The sequence below is a fragment of the Elephas maximus genome, chromosome 1, assembly GCF_024166365.1.
Source record: "Elephas maximus indicus isolate mEleMax1 chromosome 1, mEleMax1 primary haplotype, whole genome shotgun sequence".
NCBI classification, from domain to species: domain Eukaryota; kingdom Metazoa; phylum Chordata; class Mammalia; order Proboscidea; family Elephantidae; genus Elephas; species Elephas maximus.
In genome coordinates this window covers 13,381,334-13,400,775 of record NC_064819.1, presented here as the reverse complement: position 1 = coordinate 13,400,775, position 19,442 = coordinate 13,381,334, and the positions used below count along the sequence as shown (strand labels likewise).

The 19,442-nt window shown below is 43.4% G+C and overlaps 2 protein-coding genes across 4 annotated transcripts in view; one reads left to right on the top strand and one right to left on the bottom strand.

The window, feature by feature from the left end:
- SLC49A4 (solute carrier family 49 member 4) overlaps window positions 1-3,389 on the bottom strand; it is a 98,463-nt gene extending 95,074 nt beyond the window's left edge. Inside the window, exon 1 of one of the 3 annotated variants that reach the window (XM_049878239.1) lies at window positions 2,715-3,389. In XM_049878239.1, the coding sequence (XP_049734196.1) occupies window positions 2,715-3,192 (478 nt within the window). In that variant the 5' untranslated portion in view covers window positions 3,193-3,389. The remainder of the gene's footprint in view (window positions 1-2,714) is intronic. The other 2 variants (XM_049878229.1, XM_049878220.1) reach the window with 2 other exon arrangements.
- Window positions 3,390-4,501: 1,112 nt separating this feature from the next.
- HSPBAP1 (HSPB1 associated protein 1) overlaps window positions 4,502-19,442 on the top strand; it is a 76,423-nt gene continuing 61,482 nt past the window's right edge. The window contains exon 1 of the mRNA XM_049878135.1: window positions 4,502-4,745. Coding sequence (XP_049734092.1) covers window positions 4,682-4,745 — 64 coding nt within the window. The 5' untranslated portion in view covers window positions 4,502-4,681. The remainder of the gene's footprint in view (window positions 4,746-19,442) is intronic.

Here is a 19,442-nt window from a genome sequence, read left to right as displayed (position 1 = left end):
TTTGGCAATTACATATACTGTTAGTCATTAGCGAACTTAAGCACCAACAATTCTTCAGTCTTTTCCATATGGGTTACTATGCAAAACTTGTTGAGAAAGAAGAGAGCCCAGCTACTAACAAATAGTCTCTACTATTCTCTTCTCTCAAGAACAAATATCTGAGTGTGATGTGTAAGACAGGGAACCTTCACGGCCCAGTAGACAAATGGTCACCTGCTATCTTAGTCATCTAGTGTTGCTATAACAGAACACTATCTAACCATGTAGATCTCATGGATAGAACTGCCACTAATCCATCTCATTACATCATAGTGATAGCATTTACAACACAGGGAAATCATATCAGATGACAATCATACAATACTGGGAACCATGACCTAGCCAAGTTGACAGATATTTTGGGGGGACACAATTCACGCCGTGACGTTCTACCCTTTGACCCCCCAAAATTCATGTCCTTGCCACATGTAAAACATATTCACCCCATCACAGCGTAGCAAAAGTCTTAAGTCAACTCCAAATCCAAAATCCAAAAATTCTTCATCTGTGAAATCTAGAATACAAGTTATCTGCTTCCAAAGGTACAATGGTGCAACAAGCAGGTATAAGCTAGACATTTCCATTCCAAATGGGAGAAATTAGAGGGGAAAAAGGCATACTAGGCACCAAGTGCATCAACAGAACATATTATATTACCAGTCAAAGCTTCGAAAATAATCCTCTGTTCTCTGAGACTATTTACACAATGGCCCTGCCCTCTAGACTCTAGGTATTGGCCACACTCTCCGGATTCTGACTGGAGGGCCCTCGGCCCTGGGCTTCAGACCTACCTTCCAGGCCCACCGGGACAGCAACTCTGCCCCCTCAGCTTTAGGCAGCCCCATTCTCCTAGTCCATTTGAGTGGTGACTCCACCCTTAGAAATACCAGAGGCCATGGCTCCACCCTTTGAAATGCCAGAGGTCCAGGCCATACCTTCTGAGACTGAAGCAGCTGGGCTTTTGTGTTCCTTGTCTCTTCAGCTTCTGCTTCCTGGTTCCTTGGCCTCTCAGCCCTCCGGCCTTACACCCCCATCTGTCCTGCTGGGGCAAGTGTTCCAAAGCTCTGTAGCTCCGTTAAGTGCCTGGAGGCATCCCACTCCGCCAGCAAACTTTAGCTGGAAGGCACTCAGCTCTCTTGCTCCATGGGTCTGCAAGCCTAGCTCCACCAATATGTGCCCAAAGGTATCCAACTTCACCAGGAGGAAGCCTCCTGCACACAGGGACTCAGCTCTCTCGCTCCATGGGTCAGCTCCAGCAGCACCGTCTGGCACAGGTCTCCTGGTTCTGCTGCTGCTGGTTCTCTGTCGCTGCCACCTCTCTGCTGCTGCCACCTCTCTGCCGCTGCCAGTCCTCTATCCATTCACAGGTTGAAACTGCTTCCATATTTTCGGTATCTGTTAGAGCAGCACCCCGCTCCCAGTACCAAATTCTGTCTTGGTCATCTAGTGCTGCTATAACAGAACACTATCTAATCATGTAGACCTCATCAATATAACTGCCACTAATCCAGCTCATTACATCATAGTGATAGGATTTACAGCACATAAGGAAATCACACGAGATGACAAAATGGCAGACAAACATACAACACTGAGAATCATCACCTAGCCAAGTTGACAGATATTTTTGGGAGACACAATTCAATCAATGACACTTGCAAACCTAAAGGACGGCTGTTTGAACCCACCAGCTGCTCTGTGAAAGAAAGATGCTGCAGTCTACTTCTATAAAGATCTACATCCTTGGAAATCCTGTGGGGCAGTTCTACTCTGTTCTATACTGTTGCTGAGTGATTTTTTTGTTTTTAATATGTCAGACAATTCGTACTTACCCCCAGTTTCTGAATCTAACTAAAAAACTCATTTCAACAAAACTTATGAAAGGTTAGGCCAACACAAAAATAAAGTAGTTCCCAAACATTATCCAACTAACGAATCTAAAATCTTCCCCAACAGCTTCTTGAAGGCAGCCTATCACTACCAATTTGCTGATACTGATTATGTGTATAATTCAATGACTTATCGCTCAGTCCTGATTTCCTTTCCTCACAGAATCACAGTAGCAATCGTTTGTACAGTCTGTCCACAGCATCCCTCTGTGAGAGACTCCACTCATCCACCAGCTTTATCTGAGAGTCCTAAATCTCAACTGAGGAAACCAAGTCACATGTGCACCACCTTCCCCAAAGCGTCAGATCTGAGTTTCCCAACAGCTCTTCCTGGGTTGGAGTCATCTATTATGCAAAGCCAACTCATTTCCTTACACCTAGGCATCATCAGTCTATTTTCTGACCTTTCACCCTCAACATTCCCAAAGCCCTTTGAAGTTAAAGCATCCGTCAATTCCGTCAGGGGGAACAAACATACATAACACATGCGTGGGGATGCTCTGATGTCCACGGTATGCAAACACGAGCATTTAGAGATCGTGTAGTCCCTGATGTCCCATAATGGACAGCCGTGATAAAAACATACATATTTGCAAAGAAGCTTCTCATATTTGTCCCTTCAGGGACGGAGGGCTCTTGGCAGGAATGCGATGCCAGCAGCACTTCGTCACCTCACACAACCCCTAAAAGCAGAGGGAGGGAGGCGGCCCGCGGGCCTGGAGACCGGCGGGCTCCGGGCTCCTCCAGGAGGGACGGCGTCGGCCGGCGCTCCCGCGACCCCCTTACCTCTCTTGTCCATGAGCCACATGAACGCGAAGCAGGGCAGGAAGCCTATGGGCCCCCACAGCACCAGCAGCGCGATGTCCCAGCTGGAGAAGCCGTAGGCCTGGCGCGCCGAGTTCTGGATGGGGCCCCAGGTATTCCAGACCAGGCCCTGCGCGAAGGCGAGCAGCGAGAAGAGCAGCAGCACCAGCCAGCGGCGCCCGTACACCCGCCCGGGGCCCGGGGCCGCCGCCGGCAGCACCGCGGCCGCCGCCGCCGCCGCCTCCCGGCTTCTCCAGGCAGCCCCTGGCCTAGGCCCAAGTCCGGGCCCCAGCAGCGGCTGCCGCTCCTCCTCGCTGCTCCAGCTCGAGCCCATGGCCACGCGCGAGCCGCGGGGCCTCCGCCCGGCGCGGTCCGGCTCGCCGCCGACCAGCCCCGCGAAGTAGCAGCTGCTGGCGGTGGAGGCTGCGCTCGCTTTGGTCGCCCTCGGCCTCGCGGCCATCAGCCTGCGCCTGCGCCGCCCAAGCCGGCCGGTGGCTGGGAGGCGGGGCAGGCGGAGAGGAGGGTGGGGTGCCCGCCAGGTGCCGCCCCCCGGGGGGTGCTGGAGTGGAAACCGAGGAGATGGGTGGAGGGGAGCCGGGGGCCCAGAGGGCGGAACTGGAAAGGCGAGGAGTGGAGCGACTGAGCCCGAGGAAAGGGCAACTCCCAGAGAGACTGTCCTGGGGAAGACTGAGCAATGAACCCCGGGTTGGCCTGGAGGAAGTGCCTCAGATATCTATCCTGTGACTAATAAACAACTCGGTGATCTCTGGTCCTTTAGTCTAATGCGTCCTCATATATTGGGTTCATTCTTATTTTTGTTGGGTTTACAACTTCAGAAATTATAGGAGGAGATAAGATAAAACGGAAGCGTAGTGAGAACCCAGGAGGTCATCGCATGAAAAAAAAATTTTTTTTTAATGTACAGTAAGTTCTGCCTGGTTTGTTACCTTTTTGTGTCTTACATACCCAATGAGGTTGCAAGGATATATATACACACACATATATACACATATATGTATATACATATAAACCCATATATACAACCTTATAATTTCATTGGGTATACAAACACACACAATCTTTCTACCCATTTTGCCTGTCACTTAATAGGCGAGCAATTAAGACGTGTTGATTAAAGCTGGAGGATTTCTGCTCAAAAGTAACCTATATCTATCTCCATTTACGATTTTGGCCAAACGAAGAGGAAACAGAGGAGAAGGTGGAGGTCGTTGATTTCCTGATCAAGCAGCAGTTTATTTTGATACGCAAATCCAGAGCCTGACAGCTGCTGGTTCGTGTCCTTGAAAACCTTCATCAAGAGATCTGGCTTGGCTGGGTCGGGAAATGAGTCATGGGGGTGCGATTAAAGGACACTTTGCCTGAGGTTTGTGTTGCCGGGCAGCACAAAGAGACCAGAGTCACACTGCTGCCAGCATGACAAGAAAGGTAGAAGAGAAGTGTAAGGAGCGTAAGCTATCACGGTATCCACGGTTGGTAAAAGCTGCTGCAGGACAACCAAACGCAGAGACACCTTCCACGGCCCCGAGTCCCTGATAAAAGCAAACCATCCGCCCTAAAACCCCGAGTACTGGTGGGTGGAGAAAGCGCCAAGGTGGAAACGAAGGACCTGACTTTCTAGGAAGAGAAGCAGAAACCAACCCAAGAGACGATAACATTGAAAAAAGGCTAAGTTCTGGGGAGGGACCGAAAGCGCCACAACAGGGACCACGTGCTTGCAACCGAGGAACGAAAACAAACCCGCTTGGTCCCGCCCGGCGGCCGTCACCTGACCCCGCGCGCGCGCACGCTTCCGGGGGGAGCCTGGTGGTTGCTGGGCGTTCTTCCCGTTCGGCCGCCCCCGGCGCTGGGCTTTGTTACCGGGTCGGTACCCACGTCCCCTCCGCTGCCCTGCACTCTTGGGTCCCCAGGGAGCCCGCCTCGTAGTAGCTATGGCAGCAGGCCCGGGAGCGACCACGGGTGCGACCCCTGCGTCGGGAGCTGCAGGGGAGGAAGGTAGGTGCCAGGCTGAGGTCGGACGCTGAGTAGAAGCTGTGCCACCGCCCACGTGGCGTTCAGGGGTAGCCGGATCGAGCCCCTAGCCCAGGTCTCCGCGGCTGTTACGGGCCCTGCATTAAACTGTGAAGAGAGTGGTGTGTTTTCCGGTCGGCGTGGCTTTTCTCGAATTTTGACATCAGATTTTTGGTCAGGGGACAGCCTCCCTGTTCCCGCATCCTAGCAGAGCCGTTTCACGTGTAAGGGAGTTTTGAATGTCAGAATGGATTAAAATTAAATTTGTGAAATTGGAGCTTACCCTTGAAGTAAATGGAAATATCTGGGAGTTCTGCAAACAGAAATATTGACCTATTCGTTTGATTTCTGTGGAACCCGTGAGGTTTGTGGGCCCATGAGCCCGAGACCTCTGGTGACATTTATTGAATGGTTGCTCAGTGCGTGACACTGTTCTGGACACTCCCAGGGGATCCAGAGACTTTTGCCTTTCCCAAGGAACTCCCAATTGGATGAAGGAGCCTGGAAAAGTAAAAAGAATGGCTAACGTGTGGTCGAATGTGTACCATCAGTAGTACACCCTGGTTGAGGGCTTTCAAGAGGAGGAGAGATCCCAGTGGGGAAAATATAAATGGGTCAGTGAGGATGTAATTTGATAAAAGTCTTAATGATTGGATGAGATTGTGACAGACTCAGGTGGTGATGGTGGGGACCTGGGAAAACACAGAGCGGAAAGCCCAGGATGGATGTGCTTGGAGGTCAAATAGTCAAGTTTGCTTAAAGTACAGAGTAGGACAAATTACTGAGAGGTAGATTTGGGGCGAAATTGTGATGTGCTGTGATGCCAGGGTGAAAAATTTTGGAGGCAGTGGGTGGCCATTGAAGTGTTTTTTGTTTGTTTGTTTTTTTACTTCATTTTGTCTTTTAAGAGAAATTATGTACCTCCTCAGAGGCCTTATTGGCAACAGTGTATAGAATGATTGGAATTAGGGATCCTGACCCTGGAGAAACTATTTAGGTTACTCAGATGTGGAGGAATGAGTGTGTGAGTAAGGTGTTGACAGTGGGAAAGAAAAGAAGCCAGTGAGGTATAGTGGAAAGGTTCTATATATTTGGAGTTAGGACTACCTGAGTTCGAATTGTGGCTCTGTCACTCACTAGCTGTGGAAGCTTGGGTAGTTCAGTCATTATTATTTATTGAGCACCCATTATGTCCCAAGAACAGAATAAATGTTTTCCCTCCTTTAGGATCTCCAACTCCAGTCTATTTTATACACAGTTACTAACCAGGCAGTCATGATTCCTGCTTTCTCAGTGCGTGCAGAGTAGAGAAGACAGGCTGTTACACATTTAATTATAGTGGGTATGATCAGTGCTATGAAAGAAGCAGCACACCATGGGTGTCTGTCTCATCCAGGTTTCAGGGCTCAGGAAAGAGTTCTTAGAAAAAGTGACTGCCAAGCTAGGACCTGAAGGGTAAATAGATATCATGTAAAATTACAGGGCAAGGAGATGACCATTCTAAGCAGAAGAGCCAAATTACAACTTCTTATCTGACCACAAGCTCCTGCTTTTTATAGCATCGTTACTTAGGTATCCTAGGGAGATAATTCTCGAGCTCCACTTAATTGAGTCTTCCGTTTTCTGTCCATCTGCACCCCCTTCTCCAGTTTACAGCTTGTCATGGTTTATCATTATAATCTCTCCCACGAAAACACAGTATTCTCTTGTCCCTTCATTTTATTCTGGCAGAACCCTTGCCCTGGATGAACCTAAACTTCTGCCCTCTTTGCACCTGTATGACTGAACTTTGTTGAAAAGGTCCTGAACAAATTGATTCTACTATAAAATGAAAAGGGCCAGCCTCTTGAAAAATCACTCAGCATGGGCCTGAGAGCCTTTAAATCCTCTTTTTCTCTGATAAGACTACTTTCTAACTTTTTCAAACAACAATCCTTCAAACTCTGTATAGTCTCTCTTCATCTCTAACTTCTAACTGGTTACTTTGCAAGTCAGACCAATTTTGCATCTAATCTGTCCACTTTTTTTCCTCCTTCATTATCAGGCTCTAGTCCAAATCATCATCGTTGCTTCCCAGCTTACTTCCCTGTTTCCTATGTTGTATACTTCCAACCTCTTCTCCATCTAGCAGTAAAAAATGACACTCTCTTACTTCAAATTCTTCAATGGATTCTACTGCACTTAGAATAAAATCTTAATTCCTAACCATGGGCTACAAAAGTCCTTGGTCTGGGCTCTGCTGATGTTGCCAGTGGCAACACTTTCCACTCACTCAGCTCCTCCTATCTGCTTTTCACATAGCCGGCTTCTTAATCTTCAAGTTTCAAAGTATTTTATCTCCTGAGTCCTTACCAGACCACCTATCTAAAATGGCCATTATGACTTTCCCCTATCCCCAAAACCAAACAAAACCAAACCCAGTGCTGTCGAGTCGATTCCGACTCATAGCGACCCTATAGGACAGAGTAGAACTGCCCCATAGAGTTTCCAAGGAGCGCCTGGTGGATTCGAACTGCCAACCCTTTGGTTAGCAGCCGTAGCACTTAACCACTACGCGACCAGGTTTTCCCCCCTGCCCCCCAGCCTTAAAAAAAAAAAAACTACAAAACCAAACCAGCTGCCATCAAGTCAATTCCAACTCATGGTGACCCCGTGTATGCGGAGCAGAACTATGCTCTATAGGGTTCTCAAGGCTGTGGTCTTTCTTCCAAGGAGCCTCTGGGTGTCTTCAAACTGCCAGACTTTTGGTTAGTCCTCGAGTCATCTGTAATTGCTTGTTTATTATCTGTTTCTTTCAATAGACCTTCAGTACCTGAGGGCAGGGACTATGTCTATTTCATTCACCACCATGTGCCCAGCAGCAGGTACACTACCAGGCACATAATGAGCACTTAATATGTATTTGTTGAGTGAATGAATAACGGAACCCAAATCCAAAGGCAAGAGGAGATAGGGCATGACATGGTCCAGGAACTCAAGAAAGTTGTGTGAAGGAGTGGTGAGAAGGAGAGATGGTAAAGAACACCTTATGTCAAGTTAAGGAGTCCGGACTTTGAGACAATGGGAAGCCTTTAAAGGGCTTTAAGTGGGGAAGTGACGTGATCCGGTTTGGTTTTAGGAAGATCACTCTGACTGTAAGGCAAGGATAGATTGGAGGGAGAAAGACCAAAGGACAAGGTACTTAACCCCTCCGAGTCTCAGTTTCCTCCTCTGTAAAATGCATGGTCTTGAAAATGAAAGGTAATATGTAGATAACCCAGCTTTGTCTCTGGCAGGAATTAGGCATTCATGAGCCATAACCATTTTTATTATTAATAGTAAGTGCCAGCCTTGGTGACTGGTTGATGGAAGAAAAAAATTGGATATATCGCTGAAGTTTCCCAGCCTGAGAAACTAGGTGCGATTTAGGAAACTGAAGGAAAGGAGGTGGTTGGGAGCAATGTTGAGTTTTAATATGAATGCGTGGAGTTTAGGTATGGGAGGATGATGCGAAAGAAGATGTCACCTATGTAGCTGGGGAAAAGGAGGTCATGTGGCTTCAAAGAATGTGGCAGAACTCACAGATATTAGGAGTAGGTTGTGGGCCCTAGGATTATTTAAACTGGTGGTGATTTTTTTTTTTAATTGAATTTTTTTTTCTAGTATTCACATACTAGAAAGTTCACATTTTAAAGTATACAATTCATTGGTTCTTAGTATATTCACAGGGTTGTACAACTATCGCCACAACCTAATCTCAGAACATTATCATCGTCTCAAACCCATTAGGAGTCAGTCCCCGTTCTTTCCTCCCTGTACCTGTTGCTCTTGAGTCGATTCCAACTCATAGGGTAGAACTGCCCCATAGGGTTTCCAGGGAGTGGCTGGGGGATTCCAACTGCTGACCTTTTGGTTAGCAACCAAGCTCTTAACCACTGTGCCACCAGGGCTCCACTCTGAGTTCCGCTCTGGCAATCACTAATCTGCTTTTTGTCTCTGTGGTTTACCAAAAACCAAACTCACTGCCGTCGAGTTGATTCTGACTCATAGCGTGGGTTTACCTGTTCTGGACATTTCATAGAAATGGAGTTATTCAACATGTGGCTTTTTGTGATTGTTTTCTTTCACTTAGCAGTGTCTTCAGGGTTCAACCATGTTGTAGTATGTATCACTACTTCATTTCTTTTTCTGTCTGAATTATATCCATTGTATGGATGTATCACATTTCGTTTATCCTTTCATCAGTTCATAGCCTTTTGGATTGTTTCCACTTTTTAGATATTATGAATAATTCTGCCGCGAACATTTGTGTGTAGGTTTCTGTGTGAACATATGTTTGCAGTTCTGTTAGGGATATACCTAGGAATGGATTTGCTGGGTCATATAGTAACTCTAGGAGACCCTGGTGGCATGGTGGTTAAGTGCTACAGCTGCTAAACAAAGGGTTGGCAGTTCGAATCCACCAGACACTCTTTGGAAACTCTGAGGGGCAGTTTTGTGTTGTCCTATAGGGTCACTATGAGTCAGAATCGACTCGACGGCAACGGGTTTGGTTTTTTGACTTTTATAGTAACTCTATGTTTAACTTTTGAGGAGTCCAGTGATTCTTAATTTTGAAGGCCTAAGGGAAAAAATCTGGTGAACAGTTTGAATCTGCTACCCAGAAAAAAAAATGCCGTATGTGTACACATTTTTTGCAGGTTACCTCAAATTTTCGTATTGAAGGATTCTCTGAATTCTGTCTGTGGAATTTTTGACCCTGCTTTAAGCTGTCACCTTCCCCAGAAACACCACTTTGGGGTCACTTTGAACAAAGCAAGTTAAATGAGCAAAATCTTTCTGTAAGAGAGGCTTTGCTTTAAATTAGGCAAGACTAATGTGAACAAAGGGTAAGGGAATTGCATACAGTAAATGCAAGTGAAAGGGTCAGTATGTTCGATACAATAAATATAGTGGAGATCAAAGAAAAGTTTATTTTTAAGCAAACTTAATACCACGTCATTATAAAATAAAATATTTGAATGTACACTGTAAGTAGGGGACTCTTCATACAGAGAGGTAAAAGATAACCCTTGACCTGAATTAGCTTATAAATATAGTTTGGGAGAAAAGACAGATAAAAAGTTGTAGTTTAAAAGCTATCACAAGGTAGAATGCAATTAGCCGGGATATAAATATCACACATTCAGTGTTGTTGAGTGCTGAGAAGAGAAAGAACTAATACTAGTTGGATTGGTGTGCGCTTCATAGAGAAATTTTTTTGAAGGTTTGTTATGGTTTGAATATGAAAGTTAATGGGTAGATATATGTACGAATAGATATATGCACTCCCATGTTCACGATAGCAAATAGACGGAGACAACTTAGGTTTATGTCCCCATAAACAGACGAATGGATAAACAAATTATGGTACATACACACAGTGGAATACTACGTAACGATAAAGAACAATGATGAAGCCACGAAACATCTCACAACGTGGATGAATCTGGAGGGCGTTAGGCTGAGTGAAATTAGCTGCAGAAGGGTGAGTATCGTATGAGACCACTATTATAAGAACTCGAAAGTTTTAAACACAGAAGGAAACGTTCTTTGATGTGTACGAGGGTGGGGAGGGAGGGAGAGGAGAATTCACTAACTGGATAGTAGACAAGAATCATCTTAGATGAAGGGAAGGACAACACACAATGCAGGGGAAGTTAGCACAATCAGACTAAAGCAAAAACTAAGAAGTTTCCTGAACACAACCAATACTTTGAGGGACAGAGTAGCTGGGGTTGCAGTCTGGGGACCATGGTTTCGGAGGACATCTAGGTCAATTGGCGTAACAAAGTTTATTAAGAAAATGTTCTGCATCCCACTTTGGTGAGAGGCATCTGGGGTCCTAAAAGCCTGCGAGTGGCCATCTAAGATGCATCAATTGGTCCTGTCCCACCTGGAGCAAAGGAGAATGAAGAACACCAAACACAGAAGGAGAATATTAGCCCAAGAGGCTAAAGGGCCACATAAACCAGAGACTTCATCAGCCTGAGACCAGAAGAACTAGATGGTGCCCAGTTACCACCAGTGACAGCCCTGACAGGGAACACAACAGAGAGTACTTGATGGAGCAGGAGGCAAGTGTGGAGCAGAACTTAAATTCACATGAAAAGACCAGACTTAATCATCTGGCTGAGATTGGAGGAACCCCCAAAACCGTGGCCCTTGGACACTCTATCAGCTCAGAACTGAAACCATTCCTGAAGCCCACTCTTCAGACAAAAATTAGACTGGACTATAAGACATAATACTCCTGAAGAGGGTGCTTCTTAGTTCAAGCAGATACATGAGACCAAATGGGCAGCTCCTGTCTGGAGGCAGGATGGGAAGGCAGGGAGGGACAAGAGCTGGTTGAGTGGACATGGGAAATACAGGGTGGGAAGGGGAGGTGTGTCGTCACATTATAGGGATTGCGACTGGTGTCACATAACAGTATGTGTATAAATTTTTGTATGAAAAATTGAGCTATAAACTTTCACCTAAAAAAAAAAAAGCACAATAAAAAAAAAAAAACTAGATATCTGATAAAGGATTTGTGTCTAGAGTATATAATATATAAAGAACTCCTACAACTCTGTAATAAAAAGAAAAATAATCCAGTCCAAAAATGGGCAAAGAATTTGAATAGACGTTTAACCAGAGACAGCATATTAATGGCTATAAACATTTGTTGTTGTTATCAGGAAAATGAAAATTAAAACAGCAACAAGATACCACTTTACATTCAGTAGAATGGATATAATAAAAAGATTATAACAAGTGTTGGTGGGGGTGTGGAGAAATTGGAACCATCATACCTCTCTGGTGGGAATGTAAAATGTAACGCCACCCAGTAGTCTTAAGAAATAGAAAGAAAAAAAAAAAAGCAAATGGAAGAGACCATTTCCGGTAAGTGAGGGGATGAAAACCGAAGGCATGTTGGGGTGGAAGTATGGAGGCCGTGACAGAGAACACAGGTGAAAAAAGGAAAGTTTATGCCCACTGAGACCAGAGGGCAGGGATAAAAGCAAGTGTTGAAGTGGAGAAGAGAGAGAGATCGTGATTTCAGTGTTTTCGGAAGCATAGAGCATGGCACCAACTAGAGTGAGGAAGTGGAGAGATGCACTGGGGGGTTGACAGTGAAGGCACTTTGCAATGGATGGTGTAGTGGGGAGGGTAATTATGAGTCAATAAGTCAGAGGAGGAAAGAGCAGGTCCAGAACCCAAACCAAAGAACCAAACCCATTGCTGTCGAACCGATACCTACTCATAGTCACCCTATAGGACGGAGTAGGACTGCCCCATAGGGTTTCCAAGGAGCACCTGGTGGATTCGAACTGCCAACCTTTTTGTTCGCAGCTGTAGCACTTAACCACCATGCCACCAGGGTTTCCAACAGGTCCAGGTGAGTATGAAATTGAACTGACGCTTTGAGACTGTTCGTGGTTATGCTCAGTAGCTCATTATGAAGAGCTGAGAAATCAAAAGATAGCTGTATTTTTGTCTCATTTTTTCAGGGCACATGCAGCTTGCATTTATTACATTGCATTATGCATTGTGTAAGGAAATAATTGAGTCGCATTTTTGTAGTATATTTTATATACCATATAATGAATTTTGTAACATCATCTTCATCTTGGCAAAGTATATTATTTTTTGAAAAGTTTTATCGTGATAAGAATATACAGAACAAAAACATAAGCCATCTCAACAATTTCTGCATATATAATTCAGTAACATCGATTATGTTTTTCAAATTGTGCAGTCGTTCTCACTATTCTTTTCCAAACTGTTTCACCACCGTTAACATAAATTCAATATCCCCTAATCCAAAACACCCCATGTCCCGCTCCCTCCTATCCCTGGTGTCATGGATTGAATTGTGTCCCCAAAAAATATCTTGTTGACTTGGTTAGGCCGTGATTCCCAGCATTGTGTGGTTGTCCTCCATTTTGTGATTGTAATTTTCCTGTGTTGTCAATCCTAATCTCTGCCTGTGGTTAATGAGGCAAGATTAGATTATGTTAAAGAGGATTAGGGTGGGATTTTAACACCCTTAGTAAGGTCACATCCCTGATCCAATGTAAAGGGAGTTGGTGGGGGGGCAGCACCACCTTTAATCTTACAAGAGATGAAAGAAAAGGGAAGCCAGCAGAGTGCTGGACCTCATACTACCAAGAAAGCAGCACGTGGAACAGAACGTGTCCTTTTGACCCTGGGTTACTGCGAGGAGAAGTTCCTAGTCCAGGGGACAATTGAAGAGAAGGACCTTCGTCCAGAGCTGACAGAGAGATAAAGCCTTCCCTGGAGCTGGTGCACTGAATTTGGACTTCCAGTCTGCTAGACTGTGAGAAAATAAATTTCTCTCTGTTAAAGCCATCCACTTGTGATATTTCAGTTATAGCAGCACTAGATGACTAAGATACCTCATAACCACTAATAATCTTTGGTTTCTCTATATTTGCTTATTTTATATAAGTGAGATTATACACTATTGGTCCTTTTGTGACTGACTTATTTCATTCAGCCTGATGTTTCCAAGGTTCATTCATGTTGTGGCACGCATCGGGACTTCATTTCTCTTTCTGGCTGAGTAGTATACCATTGTGTGTATATACCACATTTTGTTTATCCATTCACCTGCTGGTGAATATTTCGGTTACTTCTACCGTTTGCCTATTGTGAAAAATGCTGCAGTGAAAATTGGTGTACAGGTTTCTGTTTGCCTTGCTGTCTTCACTTCTTCTGGGTATATACCTAGGATTGGGATTGCTGGATCATATGGTACTTCCATGTTCAACTTTTTGAGGACTCGCCACACTGTCTTCCACAATGGCCATACCATTTTACATCCTCACCAGCAATGGATGCAAATTCCGGTGTCTCCGCAACCTTGCCAACACATGTTGTTTTCCCTTTTTTCGTGTTGCCATTCTAACGGGGTGAGGTGGTATCTCATTGTAGTTTTGCGGAAGATGAGTTTTAATAAAGTTTTGTGCATTACGAAGAATGAGGTGTGAATTCTTATTGAATTAGTTATTCAGAAAACACTTACGTAGCATCAGTTTGTGCCAAGCGCTGAGCTTTAGCGTTTGCTATACCATTCTGTGTAGCATTAATTTCACTTAAAATATAGATTTACTTTTCTTGATTTAGGCTTAGGGCTGGTATTGCCTTTTGTTACGTATGGGTCAGATGTTTTCGGTTCATAAAGGGGTTAAACTGGGGAAGAGAAGACAAATTTTCTGGGTTAGCTGGGCAAGGGTTACAAGCGTAAGGGAATGGGAAGAAGCTAAAGGCTTATGAACCTTGGTAGCTCTCCAACATGTAACTGTCTCCTGTGCCCAGCCAGAACCTGCTTCAGCGTTCAGTACCACAGCAAGTACAGGTAGTGAACGGGTTACGCCATGTTATGGATTGAATTGTGTCCCCCCAAAATGTATATCAGTTTGGCTAGGCCATGACTTCCAATATTATGTGATTGTCCACCATTTTGTCATCTAATATGATTTTCCTATGTGTTGTAAATCCTGCCTCTATGATGTTAATGAGGCAGAATTAGAGGCAATTATGTTAATGAGGCAGGACTCAATCTACAAGATTGTGTCTTGAGTTAGTCTCTTTTGAGATATAAGAGAGAGAAGTGAGCAGAGAGACAGGAGGACCTCATACCATCAAGAAAGCAGCACCAGGAGCAGAGCGTGTCCTTTGGACCTGCGGTCCCTGTGCCTGAGGAGCTCCCCGACCAGGAAAAAATTGATGACAAGGAACCTTCCTCCAGAGCTGACAGAGAGAGAAAGCCTTCCCTTGGAGCTAGTGCCCTGAGTTTGGACTTCTAGCCTACTACACTGTGAGAGAATAAATTTCTGTTTGTTAAAGCTGTCCACTTGTATTTCTATTATAGCAGCACTAGATAACTAACACATGGCTATAACGACCTCAGTACTTCAGTTTATGGTTTCTTCAGTGACCCCACCTTCTAACCCTTGAAATCCAACGGGTGTGTGACTATTCATCATTTTACTTAAGCATTATATTACCTTTCAGGAACTTTTCTTAGTTCGTATCGGCATTTTTAAGTAGTGACTTTAAAATAAAAAATTATCTTTGGTTCAAGTTTTACCATTTGGTTTTTGGTACAAATACAATCATTTTATTAAATAGCACTTACATAATACTGTCAGCATTTTTCTGACATGGTCCAAATGTTCATTATTTTTTACGCTAATATCTCCCATTCCTAATATTTACCATTCCAGAAGCTTTTAGATTTCTCATATTTATACATACACACACACGATAGTTGTCATGTTGATGAAACCATTATATATGTATATGGGCGCAGCTGTGGTTCAGTGGTAGAATTCTCAATTTCCATGCAGGGGACCTGGGTTCAAATCTTGGCCAGTGCATCGCGAGCACAGCCACCACCTGTCTGTCATTGGAGGCTTGCATGTTGCTATGATGCTGAACAGGATTCAGTGGAGCTTCTAGACTAAGAGAGACTAGGAGGAAAAGCCTGATGATCTACACCTGAGCAATCAGCCAGTGAAAACCCTATGGATCACAATAGCCTGACCCCATTGTGCATATGGTTACCGTGAGTTGGGGGCTGAGTCCATGGCAGCTAACAACAGCTTATACGTATGTGTGTATATGGATATATATATATATACACCAATATGTGTGTATATGTATATTTACCTAGACACACACACAAATATATATTTGAAAATAAATTAGCTTACCATCCCAGGACCCAGTTTTTATTTATGCTGAATCTTTATGGTGAGTCTCTCTGTTGTAACTTCTGACTTATTCTTATGTTACCTTCTAAAAGACTTTGTGGGCGTGTGCGTGTGTTGTCATGATTTTATTATTCCGTCTTAGTCTGTTATGCAATGCACTGAGCCCCACTTAAAAAGCATTTAATGAATAGTTGAAAAGTGTGTTGCCGAGGTGCCAAGAAATCCTTATTGGAAAAAAAAAAAAATTTTTTTTTTTTTTTGGAGCCTGGAAATCTCTGGGTCGCAGCAGAGGGTTGACAGTAAAAATACCTTCCATTTATACAACATTCAGTTCACTAAACACTTTCATCAGTTTACCCTTGAAACAGTCTTTCTTGTGGTACAAGGTATGAACACAGTGTAGAGTGCAGTCACTTGGGGAAAGTAAAAGGAGTTGGAGGAAGGGAACCTTTAAGAATTACTGAGTCAGCTGTTCTCCTTGTGGAACGAGCAGGGGCTTAGAGTCTGCAGTTCGCTAGCTCTGTGATCATGAGCAAGTCACTGTGTTCTAAGGGTTTTATAGTTTTAGCTCTTACCTTTGAGCCTTTGATCCATTTTCAGTTAATTTTTGTATATGGTGTGAGGTAAAGGTTAACTTTATTCTTCTGTCTGTGGATATCCAGTAGTGAAGAGACCGTTTTTCCCCTAAATCATCCTGTCACCCTTGTCAAAAATTAATCGATGTAGATGTATGTGTAGTTTATTTCTGTGCCCTCAATTCCATCCCATTGATCTATATGTTTATTCTTATTCCACAATGTTTTGATTACTGTAGGTTTGCAATAAGTTTCGAAATCAGGAAGTGTGAGTCTTCTAACTCTGTTCCTCTTTTTCAGGATTGTTTTGACTCTTTAGAGTCCCTTGAAATTTCATATGAATTTTAGGGTTGGGTTTTCCATTTTTGCAAAAAAGGTCATTGAGGTTTTTGATAGGGATTGTATCGAATCTATAGGTTGCTTTGGGAATTATTGCCATCTTGATAATATTAAGTCTTTCACTCCATGAACACAGCGTGTCTTTCCATTTATTTAGGCTTTCTTTGATTTCTTTCAGTAGTGTTTTAATCTTCCAGAAGACTTTTAATAAGTATAATTTTTCCATTAAAATTGTATCTGACATGAGAGACACGAATTAACTTCAATTTCAGAATCTTTGTTATATTCGTCAGTAAACCAGAAAACCAAACCCATTGCCATCGTAGTCGACCCTGTAAGGACAGGAGTAGAACTGTCCCATAGGGTTTCCAAGGCTGTAATCTTCATGGAAGCAGGCTGCCACTGAGCAGTTGGTGGTTTGAACCACCAACCTTTCAGTTAGCAGCTGAGCTGTTAACCACTGTGCCAACCAAAAACCCGTTGCCATCGAGTCGTTTCCAGCTCAGGGCTCATTATGTTCCTCAGTACTAGGAGACTGTCGTGAAAACTTGGTAAGTTTTCCTGTGCTCGTCTTGAATTCTAAATCTCAGATACAAACTGAGGCCAAGTATTAATTGACTGGAACAGATTGCCGGCAACAGAGAATTAGGTTTCCAAGTATCTTGTACTTTGCATTGATTAAAAAAAAAAAAAAATTACTGAGAAAAAAGGCAGTTTGCTTTTTGATGGTGTTTTGCTATCTCCACAGAATTAGTTGTATCTAGGGCTGTAGTAAATTGACGGAATAACATTGTACATTTGAGGGAGAGAAGCCTGCTGTGGAACACCTAGATCACGAATCTGTTTTTCCAGCAGTTTCTAAGTCATCTAGTTAGAAATTGCTGCTTACTGCAAGTTTAGACTAAATATACTTATCTTTTAAAGGCTGTCAAAGTTGCTTCAGAATTTTTATAGCTCTTGGCAGATATCCCTGGAATGGAATGACTGGGTGCACCCCTAGGCTATTTAATTAATGCGATATAGCATTGCACTCTTCTTTAAAGGAAATGGTAATACTTAAATTTGTTCATTTAATGGCCCAGTTCATTGTTGATTAAACCATCAGAAGCCAAATTAGTTCTATTTCACAAGCAGCTGATTGTTTTATGTCACTGGTGGGCCTGAAATTCTCTAAGTACGCTTATTTCCCTTTATGGTGAACATTCCGCCGCTCCATTCTGCGTACGTTTTATAGTACTTTCCATTCATTTAGCAAATGTTTGGGCGTTTAGTATATGTCAGTCACTGGGCCAGGTGCTTTCTCAGCAAATTTTAGTTTTTAGGGCCTTGTATTAAATAGTCTCTGGAATGTCTGTGATTTTTAGATCAGTCATTAAATATGTTTTTTTTTTTTTTTTTTTTTTAACATTACATTAGAGAACAATATTTATATACTTCTTTAAAGCTATCCCATCAAAACAGTACTCACGTGTTACTAATGCCAATGTGCTGATTTGGGGAAGAGTACCAGACATATTTTACCCAAAGATGAGCTTCGTTTTGAGAACATTCAAAGTCATTTGATCTCTTGGCTCTGGTTTAAGATACTCAGAATAAGTAAATCCCCACCCTAAGGGGACTGGTGTTTCATTTTTTTCTCTGCCCTTTAAAGTTCTAGAAGCAAGATGTTCAAAGCTTGGGTATTTTACAAGTTTAGGATTGAAAGAATGCTCTGGTGGGTCAGATAAGCCGTGATGCAGCCAACCTAAGCTACAAAGCACTTTATAGAGAGAGTATCATTGTCCTTGAGAATAGCAGCCTCATGAGGTGAGGTGTTATATCAGTAATGAACTAATAGCAGAGCCTTGCTTTTAAGGGTTTATTTTCTGTATAAAAGGCTTTAGGAAGTAGAAGTTCACTGGTGTTTCAGTGGCTCTAAGGTGGACGAACATCTGCGTTCTTTTGGCTGAGGTCTCCAGTTCCCCAGGCGTTTGTCTTATGCATCCAAGATGGCTGTTATGCTCTCACCATTATGTCTGCTTTCTAGGGAGCATGTAGGCTATGAGGATAAGGGCAGAAAGGCCAACTCAGCAACTTGTAGATACATCTCTGACCACTTCTGTTTGCAAAGGAGACTGGGAAATGTTATTTTCCTTTTATGCCTGTTGCCCAGAGTTGTGTTAGTAAGGAAGAAGAGAATAGGTATTGGGTAGGTAGGCAGCTAGCAGTCTCTACTGCAGATATAACTGCCCCCGACACACCCCAAAACCTTCCTCTTTCCCTAACAAGACGCATGAATTTGTCATCTTTGAGTCAGTCTAAAGCTTTTCTGAACCTACTTATCTTTTCAGGTTATATTAACTCTTCTATGAGTTTTCAGTCCTAGTTTAAGTCGCACAGTTTTAATTCCCTGGAAACAGAATTGTGCAGTACGGAGATCACTGGACTTGGACTCAGGGGACTTGATAACTAGTTCATCACTGGTATGTTGACGTCTGACATCTGAGTCTCCATTTCTTCCCTTGAATCATGGGAATAAAATACTTTCTCTGCACATTTCCCAAGTTTCTGATAGTATCTGACGAGCACTTTCGATGTATAAACAGTAAAGTGTTATACAAGTGAATATATAGTATTGTAATGATGATAATTTTTAAAGCAAAGTCTTCCCACCAAGGACTAGCTGTTGCTCCTGACTTCCTTTTTTCCTTATGGCAAGTCACCAAGTCTGGAAACCCCAGTCTTAACAGCTACATCTGCCTCCTACCCCACATCTCTTTGGTTGTAATGTTCTTTGACATTATTCTGTTAGTATTTCTCTATTTCTACCAGCTCTGCCTCCCTCGCTGCCACCCTTGTTGTTCAGGGCCACATTATAACACTTTTTGCTTGGCTATCACTATAGCTTTCTTAGGCAGTTCCACTCCCTGCCCACCCTTCCTATCCCATGTCTCTACACATTTCTTTATAGCCATTATATTTGTTTTAATGGATGTACTGTATCATGGAACTGTTACATAATAATTTAGTAAATGGAAATCCTG